Here is a 10,788-nt window from a genome sequence, read left to right as displayed (position 1 = left end):
TTGGCAGAGGATGTACATTCAAAGGATGAAGAAATGGAAAATAATGTCGGCCAGCTTTTAGAAAAACCTAGTGCAGCATATAAGACTGTTAATCCTTTTTAACCTAAGCAAACTGGCTTGATTTTTTTTTTTTTTTAAAAAAAAAAACATGGTAAGAAGGTGATGCGCAACTTAACAAGAAAGACACAAAAATTGAAAAGAAATTAGTAAAAAGTTACAAGAAAATTAACTGAACATAAGATTTTTTAAAGTTAAAAAAGAACAAAAATACAACCTTAAGTGTTAAATATAAACTAATTATAAGAGTTATAAATTATAATAGAATACATTTTTCCCTAGTTTTTTGCTTATATCTAATATTTTAATCTAGGTCATTTTTTGGTCACCCTTTTCTAATTTTTAGTGTTTCGCAGGACATTTTTTGCCAAGGGGCAAGAGTTTTCAAAAGAAATCAAACCAGATTTCCAAATTTCTGAGCATTAAATGCTCGTAAAAGGTGTCTGAATGCAGCACAAGAAAACTTTTGTCAATCCAGGTGTTAACAGGGTTAAATTTTAGAATGCATTTAATCCCTGTACACTCCAAATGTTGTCTTTGGCATAATGTACTGTAGCCCTCTGCTGGCCATCGCACCTGTGGTGCCATCCATGTCTCTGCTCAGCATTTTGCTGCAGCAGCAACTGAACAGGTTTGACTTAGTCGCTTCGCCTTTGGTAAAGACTGACTAATCACAATTATAATAATAATAATAATAATAATAATAATAATAATAATAATAATAATAATAATGATGCATCAGTAATGAAAACACAACATTGCTATGTTTGGTACACATGTTGAAGTTTTTATCCTTGTGTTAATATTTTTATTTATTAAGGATTCACAATCTGAAAAAAAAGGTAGATTAAATAGATTATTTTAGAAGGTTAGGAAAAACTGTCTAGGGAGAAAAGAAAAAAGATAGGGAAAAACAATTTTAAAAAGTATTTGTGGCTCATTGTCTTAAGTAAATATTTAAAATTATGTTACAAAATTATTATATTTTGAGCAATCTTTTCAGGCGATTTCCCATTGTCTCCTTTTTATTTTTTTCACTAAGTTTCAGGTAATTTTCTTGACTTTTTATTAATTTCTTGCTATTTTCTCAGGACATTTCTCTTTTTTTTGTCACTTGTTGCCTTCCTCCCATATTTAATCATATTTTATTTTTTGCTCCTTACAGAACCTTTCACGTGCATTTAGACCTTTGAAACCTGAGATATTTCATTTGTGAAGTTTTTTAAATGAAAAAGAAACTAAGAGTGAGAGAAAATTATTAGAAGATAATTTTAAAATGTAGGGAAAATGTCCAGAAAACTGCATTTTTAGACATTATAATAATTATAATTATTCTTTTCCTTTTTTGCTAAATTTGCTGTAATTTGCTTGTCACTCATACTTTGAAACTTCATTCCATGTTTCTAAAAGAAATCAAGCCAGTTTCCTCAGGTTTTTAAAGGGTCGATTTCTTGTTAATATTTGGCTCATTTCTTCATTTGTTGCCTGTTGCCTTCTCTCCAGGTTTCTAATGTTAACAGGTTTCGAAGGGTTAATAAGGACTACAATGATGTTGAACTGCAAAGTTAGGGTTTTTCCTTGGAAATTGTGACAAAAAAAATCAGCACTCAAAGTTCATTTGCTGATTTTTTAAACAGCTATCGGCTATATGACACCATAGTGGAGTCTCACACTGCGGAAGGCTGTGAGATGCTGCTGAAAGCTCAGTGGAACGTGATCAGTTTTTTTGGTCAAACTTTTAAGCGACTATGAACATGTTTGTTCATTAGATTATAAAATGAATTTCAACTTGATTTCATCTCTACCAAACTGCTGATTAGATCATTTTGATGGGTTTGGATTGCTCCTGTCTCCTCATCAAAAACCAAACACGTGTAACATCCACTTGACTACCAGGCAGACAGTGAGGCCAAATGGTTAGCCATCTTTATTATGAAACAATACAGGGACCAGATCAAACAGCTGTTACATGGTGGTTGTTTTTGGCCGCTGCAGTCCCTTTCCATGTCCTGACACATCCCCTGGACAGCCAGCCCTCTCCCAGCTGCCTTCAAGGTGCTTGTTTCTAGGACTGCCTCCAGGAGCTGAGCTTCAATCCAGCTGAGTGCATCCTTCTCCAGCTTCTCCTTCCCCCTTCCCTTCCTCCCTCCCTCTCTCTGTCCATCCGGACGTCCCTTTCAGCTGGGCAGCTGACAGTCCATCTGCCGCTGGAACATGTCTCAGTGTGGTAAAGGGCTCGGTTTTTACTGTGATACGTGTCTATGTCCAATGGTGGGAGAGGAAACGTGGAAGATTCCAATTAACTACACAGGTTTTTCCCACGTTATCAGTTTGAGACAAGTGCCAATCAGGATCATTAATGAGTAATGGGTTAAAAAAAATCATAATAGCCTTTTGTCATGCTTATTTAGCAGCATGTTCTGAGAGAACTGATCTGAGAAAGAGTACTGCAGAAAGAGTACATCTGAGACTGCCGAGTTCGTCTTTAAAGGATGAGAACGACACATTTTGGAGTGTTTGGAAACCAAATTTTTCATTCACACTCGAGAATCTCCTGCTGCGTTTTCAGCGATTAATGTATGGCCTGCCATTGTTTGTTTGAGCTCAGTGGGGTTACAAACTGCGGGGAAGGAGATGTGAGAGGGATTGTCCCGTTTGTAGAGTACAGTGCAAGTCTAGAAGCGGTGGAGGTGAGTAAGGGGAACGTTTCAGTCGGCACACACCTCCAGGTCCTACCTACAGCTTCTCTTCTTTCAATCATGTTTTTTTGTTTTTTTTTTTAGCCTGAAAGATTACTGACGATGGGGCAAAAGAAAAAAAAGAGAGTAATCAACCACTTTTCTTCTCTGCAAAAAAAAACTTCAGAAAAATCATGTCTAAGTGAGATCTATTTAACACAAGAGTTGTTTATATAGAGGAAAAGCAAACAGAAAATTAACACATTACTCAGTATTTCCATCTAACTCTTCGTCTGAACATCATGTTCCCTTATCATCTCTTTTTCCATTTTTTCACATTAAGAAAAGAGTAGAAAGTTAGAAATGGTCTGGAGATTTATGGCCGAGGAGGTGAAGGAGGAGGAGGAGGAGGAGGAGAAGAAGGAGGAGGAGGAGGGGGAGGAAGCTGTCTGATCCACAGAGAGTCCTGGATGGGGAGGGAGGCTGAGGCTGCCGCTGCCGCTGCCTGGCTTCAGCTGGGGCGGCTGGACTGCAGGGAGGACCGGTGGAAGGGGAGGAAGGAGGGGGGAGGAGGAGAGTGAGCGAGGGAGGTGGTGAGGTGTGTGTGGAGTGGGGAGGAGGCGAGAGGAAGATCGGTATTTGGTTTGGGCGGGTGAGACAGAAGGAGAGGAGGGGAGAAAGAGACAGAGAGAGGGCTACACGCTCATCAGGTGATCAGTCAATTGGCCGCTTTTCGCCGTGTTTCTTTGTAAACTCTTCAGCGTTCTTCAAGAATTTTTTACGGTCCTTTGAGTATTCTTCTGCTAGGTCTGCCCGAAGGGGATGCTCCGGCTGGGGGTCGTTCACCAGCGCGATGAGGGACTGAATTACTGCAAGACACACACAACAGCAAAGGACAGCAAGTTAGATGTGAAGACACACGCACGTGTGACATTGTGAGACTGAAGACAAGCGGTGATAATGTACCATCAGCTTCCTCACAGGGGCCCTCTGTGACGCTGATGCTGTTTTTCATTCACTTCTTTAGGCCACATCAAGTCAAAATATGCCACACCAATTTGAATTTCTACTGTCAATTTAGACGCGCCGTGCCACGCCAAACTGTATTTTGTATTCATTCATTTTGCACATTTTAAAACATACAGAGAAAAAAAATAACAAGAAAGACAAGTAAAATACAGTGCAGGAGGAGGCAAAGAACCCAAGGGGCTTATTTCAAGCCTCCACCTAAAAAACTTTTTTTCCCTAAATTATTAAAAACTCAAAATACAGGAAGAATACAAAAAATAATACTAATGATGCCAAACTAAGAACTTGTGCCTGACACAAGCCTGTGTGTGTTTCAGTGCTTCTGTAGTTTCTTGCTGAATCTCTGTAGTTTGGAGTTAAGTTTCTCTCCTGCGACCTGATTTACTTTAGATCTCAGCTTGATTTTGCTGTCTGCATTCTGTCTCTTAAGTTGCAGCTGCTAAATCCAACGTGTCCTTATTTTCACAATAAAAGCTTTTACATGACAAAATAAGAGGGAACTTTTATACTGAAGTATCTATAGGAAATAAAAAGTGTTTTATCAGCGTAAAGTGGCAATTACTCTCTTGCTGCACTTCTGCAAACAGCTCACCACCAACAGGTTAACTTCTTTTACCTGCCTGCTGTGTGATGGAAAAACACACACAAAAACAACAGCCCCCCCGTCCCACCCCCTTATACACTCACCTTGGTCAGTTTTGGTGGCAGGTTTCCAGTTCTCTGCGCTGATCACAGGCAAGCACACCTGGCCCTTCTCATCAATGTTGGGGTGATAGATCTTTGTCTTGAATGTGATCTTGGGAGGCTTGAAGGGGTATTCGGTGGGGAAAATGATTTCGATTCTGAATGCACCTTTGTCATAAGGAGGGTTGTCCTGGAAGGTCAAACAAAGGAGGTTAGTAATAATAAAGGGAACTGTGGGACAACAAATGGTGCAGCGGACAGAGAAGGAGGGACTACTTACAGGAACAATGAGCCCTTGCCATGTCAAAAGGTTTGATTCCTCAACTTGAATGTTTCTGAAGTTTTTCATTCCAGACCTGCGAATCTCCTCAAGTTCCTGCGGGAACAAACAATGTAGATTACATAAGTGAAATAATGTTCATGTTTATAAGGGTTTAATATTAGAGTTGTCAGCATTAACAAGTTCATAGCAATGCAATCCATAATCATCAACATGTTATTTTTTTCTTTTTTTTAATCGTTGGCCAACACTTCTGTCTTTAAGAGGCTGTGATTTAAAGCTGCAGTGATCATCTGAAACTACAAGACACGTGGAATCCAACTGAGTCATGCTAACGTTGTTTTTAACAGGAAGGAGGCTGAATAATGCTCCAAAGCTAGGATACATCTTTGCGATGGAAAAGATGGCCATGGCCATTTCACAGGGATCCCTTGACCTCTGACCTCAAGAATGAAAATGGGTTCTCCCACTTTATGACAGTCCCATGCAGTTTTTTGCTTTTATTTGATTCTGAATCAAGAAAACCTCGTAAGAATTGTTTCGATTTGTTACTATAGACTTCATAACTGTTTTGTAATAAATATTGGAACTGAAATCATGCAATTAAAAATTTTAATTAATTGCGATTTGAAAAAAAAAAGAATCATTTGAGCCCCATCTAATATAGAAAACCAGTTTTGAAATGGACCTAGCTCCAAGTACCTGCAGATTTATTTAAAAAAATAAAAATAAAAGCATGCTTTATTGTTTTTCAGTTTCACTGATTGATTTGTAAAGGTCTTACTGTGCCTTCCTGGTCATGTATGAGTCAACATGTGTGTAGTGTTCACAGTGTGGCAGAAGGAGACTAAAGCTCAACAATGTGGTTTAAGGGGAGGTGATGGTGGTGCCGCAGGCTGTAAATATCTTGCTCACCTCCTCAGAGATCCCTAGTTCAACTAGCGCTACCTCCAGCTCACCTTACAGGAATTTAGCTTTTTATTGGCTGCACTAGTGACTTTCCCAATGGGGAATTAACTGAGATAACTGTGTCATGGAGGTGGTAACATGTGCCTTTCTGCATTCTGCTGCATGTCAACAACAGAAGCAGAGTTCAGAAACTGGGCATTTCATTTTGGGAGAATATTAGGGCAATAAATAAATATAAAGTAAATAAATAAATAAACAAGAACAAACAAATGAATAAATATATAAATGTGGGATCTATTTTCTTAAAATATACCGAAATTTACAAAGTTTACAAATTTGGAAAAATCCTTCTTCTTGGACTTAGATTGCTTTATCTGCACAACAAATTTACACTTGGGTACTAAGAAAGAAGCCTTGAAATGGCTGACTGTGACAGCCTAGATCTACATAAAATAAAGATTTTTGCCTTTTCTTCTTTAATAATGTATCCACAAAAAAGAGCCATATTCAATTAGAATTGAAAAAGATAAGCTGAATTAATGCACCAACACCAACCCTTCACATCATCTACCTGTTTTAGTGAGTCACTAGTTGCTTTTGTAGTATTTAAAATTATATATACAGTAGGAATGCACAACATTGGATTTATTTCAACTAATTTGGCCAATAACCAATATTGATATATCCACTTTTCCCCCACTAAATTTTAGTGATCATCAAGTCTCTTCTGTAGTGAAATTAACATCATATTATGCATACTCTTATCACGATAGCCCTCTGCAGATGGAGACATTAAATACCATCCTTTTCAATTCATGTAATTAAGGTTAATGTTAATTTAAGGTTGATGTTCTGTACATGTTTACTTTGTCAATGAAAAAAAGCAGTTTGTGATATGGGCAGAAATCAGCAAGTTGTTCCAATATTTCATTTTGAAAACCGATATCTGCCTATACAAATGCTGTGCCGATATTATGGTGCAGGGCCCAGTTGTTCAAAATTAATCTGATCAGATTTAAGATATCGGATTGGATTAAATCTTGAGAATGGGTTGTTAAAAAGACAAAACGGATCTGAAATTGGATTAGCTCATATAATCCTATCTTAGTTTTGATCTGGATAGAACTTTCAGTTTGTGTTGTTCATAACATTTTGGTGGGATTGGGATACCTTAAAACCAAATTTTAAAAAAAGAAAAAGAAAAAAGGATTATTCTTATCACAGCAGCAGGGTCGTTTCAAGTTAAATTTCATGAATCAATTATGATTGGTTTCAAGTTGGTCAAATGTATGTACATTTATTTATTCATTTGTACATTATTTGTTTAACTGATAAAGTAGATAATTTAGACATTATCTGTTTAGCCTTTAAGATGTTTTTTTCCATAAAATCATGCCCCAGATGCTGTCAGTATTAAGCAAAAATTATCTTAAGTTATATAAACAGAGATCTTTGTTTTGCACTCTTTGATGCCATCTATGGCATTAAGGTGTAACTGAATGTTTGCAGAATAAGTCTTGAAACCAGACTGATGAATTTATATCAGATACCAAGTTCCTAACACTGCCAGTGCAAGGGCTTTCATCAGGGAGTCAGAGGCTAAACTACCATTGCGTTACCTCATTCACTGATAGACAGTGACTTAAAAGACAATCACTGAAATGAAAATCTTTGAGGTAATTACTTGATTTTAACTTTCATTTATTAATACATCTTAAAGTAGTTTCTAACAATTGCACCCCTGTGTTTTTTCTGTCTCTTGCAGATAAAGTGACCCCATTCTGGCTTTTCTACCTGCTCTTTAAAGAGCTAGTCCTTTACATTGTAATACATACTTCCATTTAGAGCGTTTATTTTCTGGATTTGGTAATCTTGCAAAGTCTGTATCTGGATCAGGGTTATCCAATCCAATGTTGCTTTGAAAAACTGCTACAAAAGTAAGATGATCCGATGATCCCAGATAGCAAAACATCAGATTTCCAAATTTGATCACTCTGATACAGGTCTTTCAGTGACAATTCCAATTATTAGTAGTTAATAAGACTGATAACAGAGATTGAGAACCAATATGCATTTACAATAAAAATGTAAACAATTCTGTCAAAATTTCAAATTAGGAATATAGCAAACTTCAACACAAAACTTTGTTCAATTGTGTTTAACACATGTTTAATCAAAACTGAAACTTTCAGCATCATACACAAAAAGTTTCCAGACACTTTTTTAAAAATAAAATTAAGGGGAAATTTTAAATAAAAATGAATAGTATAGCTTCTTGAGGTTTTATAAAATAAACATTCCTCCCATACTGACACATTCTTTGCACTTTTTAACTAATTAAGGTCATTGACAATCATTAAATTAAAACACTGAGGTTATCAGCGAAATGCTAAATATCTGGCCCAAAAATTGGCCAGACTGATGATCTATCAATCCCTTTTTCCAATCCAGATTAATTTTTTTGAACTAGGCCCAGATCATACCATGTGATTTCTAACTCTTAGTCATTTATTTACAGAGTTTATTAAGTGTTATTATATTATTCTATAATGTTATAGTACTGAGGATCCTGTAATTGGCTAAGGAATAATCTGTGCTCGTCCTCCCTATCATAACATATACACACAGGATTGCTCACATAGAGGAGAAAGCAGGGGGATAACACACTGAGTTACCCAACTCTGATATTCTGGTTTTATTAGTTCCATAAAACAAAGGTAAGCCTTTCGGGCCTGTAAGCCTCATCTTCAATCACTGTCATACGCTGAACCGAGTTTGACACATCCTTATGGAGTCTCATCTTTTGTGATACATTTAGTTACTGGGTAACAGCCTACAAAAAAAAAAAACAACAATACTTGTACTCCATGAAACAACGCTGTTAATCAAGGCAGTGCTTTACTCCAGTCTTTATTGTGGCCGATTTCATGACTGTCCTAGCAGCTAACGTTAGCCTCGGGAGCTTTATGTTGTTGTGTGACGTCGGGTTCAAACTAGCTTCGCTATAAAGTCTTACTGACTTGTTGTCAAAAAACAGCACGTTCCGTCCTGACATTTACTGTGTGATACTTTCACGTTACGGCCATGAATAATTCAAGCAATCGATTTGGACTATGTTTATTCCCACCCATCCCAGAGTGACGAACTCCCAAACCTAGCTAACTGGGAGTTTAGCTAATGTTCGCTGGCTAGCTAGCCAGCTAGCTCAAACGCAGCTAAAACCTGAAGCTAACGAGTTAGCCCATTAGCAAGCGCCTGATGCCGAGAAAACTAGTTCGCGGTTTTATGTTGGCCGCATTTACACTCACTCCCTCGGTCATACAACCTAAAACTGCAGGAAAGCCATAGTTGGCGAGTAAACGACTCATATGTCCCGCGGTAGTCCTCGGAAGGCTGACTCTAGGCTCTCTGGCCTAATTCGCCGGTGCTCCGTTGCCTAACGGTAATATCTGGTCAGCCTGCTAACGGTCGGTGGCCACTAGTGACCTCTCGTTTAATCAGTGTACGGCTCAATAGAGCCGCTGAGTATTTCTTTAAACGGCATTGTTTAACATGAGTTTAAACAAATAAAGAATGGGTCCAGGAGCGGCCGGTACGTCTCCACACATTGTAAATGATGTGAAAATAACGGGATCGGGAGATTTACCTTGCCCAGCCTCCTGCTCGCCGCCATCTTGAAACTACTGTGTGTTCCCAGAATACACAGCGCGGCGAATATGGTCCTGGTTCTGGACTGAGGTTCAGTCATAGACTGTATATAAATATATATAAATTATTATTAGTTTATGGGTTCAGTGGACTACCATCACCAGGGTAAACATGCGAGTTAACTGTCTTTACAGAGAATATAACATGCTTTTTAAAGCCACCCCACTTCCTTTATTAACACATGATGCAAATATTCACAAGAATTCAAATGAATTCAGTAAACTGTCTGAGCTGAACATCGGTGAGATATATGGGGATAAAAACAACAACAACAAATTGATGAGAATGACTTTAAAATGTAACCTACCATTACACTTCATTTAATAGCTATTATTTGCTTAAATCATTGAACTCAACAGGTTTATATATGAGACAGGGGTCTGAATTAGACAGACTTTCTATTCCTTTCACACACAAAAACTGCTGCCCCACAAAGATGAAATTACAATCAAACAAAAGAAAGGGCCCCATAAAAAAAGCAAGAAATTAGTAAAAAGTCAAAAGAAAAATACCCTTTAAATAAGCAATGGAGAAAGAGATGCAAAAACAAACAAGAAAATCATCTCAAGAAAGTGAAAAACAAGTCTCCATTTTTTTGTTTCTGTTACATAATTTTGAATATATAATTAAGATAATCAGTAATATAGTTTCCCCTGGTAATATCTTATAATTCCACCACTACCAGCAACAACATCAACATTTCTTGCCGAGTTGCTCATTATATTTTTTGGAAGAAATCAAACCAATTTTCCCAGTTTCAGAGGTTTAAATGCTTGTGAAAGGAGGCTGGACGCAGCACAAGAAAACTGATGTCGATCCAGGTGTTAAGGGATCTGTCACAAAAATAAAAACATTGATTTTTGTTATTATTGCCAAAAAATGCTAAGAAAAACAAATTCGCCATTTCTTTTTTCTTAGTGAGGGCATTAAAGGGATAGTCAACATTTGTCCAAGTGGTCACACAAGACAACAAGGCTCTAAATACTACTACATACTAGCATACATACTTTTAACTAATTTCCAGGTCTACATATCATATCTATAGAGCCATTACATCATGCAGAGGCACCATCGTCATGCACAAAGCAAAACAGTCTACAATAAGGCATGCTGTCATATTTTCTGTCTTTTTTTTGTTTGTTGTTGCATTGAACACAGGATAGCCTTCCCTCTGGGGCCTTTTTCGACCTTTCCTAATGGGTTTATAGCCGCAGGGATAGAGGTTGGTGTGGCAGGTCTGGATGGTCTGGCTGGTCTGGTTTACTGTCCAGCAAACAGCCACAAACTTCAGTGAGGATTTCCGTGAACGTCATGTGAGTAATGGGTTGTTTCTGCTTCATATGACACAGTTCTTTATGAGGGATGGAAGAGTTTGTGGCTACAATGTCACTGAAGTGTAAAAATACATTTCTGTACCACCTTATTTTCCTATGTTGGATCAAT

General features: G+C 37.6%; 1 protein-coding gene across 1 annotated transcript; it reads right to left on the bottom strand.

Moving 5' to 3' along the window:
* Positions 1–1,956: 1,956 nt before the first annotated feature.
* On the bottom strand, positions 1,957–9,375 carry LOC121945060 (ubiquitin-conjugating enzyme E2 L3). The gene is made up of 4 exons (XM_042489066.2): positions 9,284–9,375; positions 4,729–4,824; positions 4,452–4,638; positions 1,957–3,604 (listed from the first exon to the last, which is right to left on the bottom strand). The coding sequence occupies exons 1-4, from the start codon at positions 9,308–9,310 to the stop codon at positions 3,450–3,452; spliced, it is 465 nt and encodes a 154-aa protein (XP_042345000.1). The 5' UTR covers positions 9,311–9,375; the 3' UTR covers positions 1,957–3,449.
* Between the last annotated feature and the right edge of the window lie 1,413 nt (positions 9,376–10,788).

The sequence above is a fragment of the Plectropomus leopardus genome, chromosome 4, assembly GCF_026936395.1.
Source record: "Plectropomus leopardus strain MGB_pleo_1.0 chromosome 4, ASM2693639v1, whole genome shotgun sequence".
NCBI classification, from domain to species: Eukaryota; Metazoa; Chordata; class Actinopteri; order Perciformes; family Serranidae; genus Plectropomus; species Plectropomus leopardus.
This window is presented reverse-complemented; position numbering and strand designations above follow the sequence as displayed.

Coding starts and splice junctions, on each gene's coding strand:
- LOC121945060 (XM_042489066.2), bottom strand. CDS start 9,310: ATGGCGGCGAGCAGGAGGCTGGGCAAG. Junction 4,825..9,283: donor CGAGCAGGAGGCTGGGCAAG/GTAAATCTCCCG, acceptor TTGTTCCCGCAG/GAACTTGAGGAGATTCGCAG. Junction 3,605..4,451: donor TGCCACCAAAACTGACCAAG/GTGAGTGTATAA, acceptor TGTGTCTTGCAG/TAATTCAGTCCCTCATCGCG.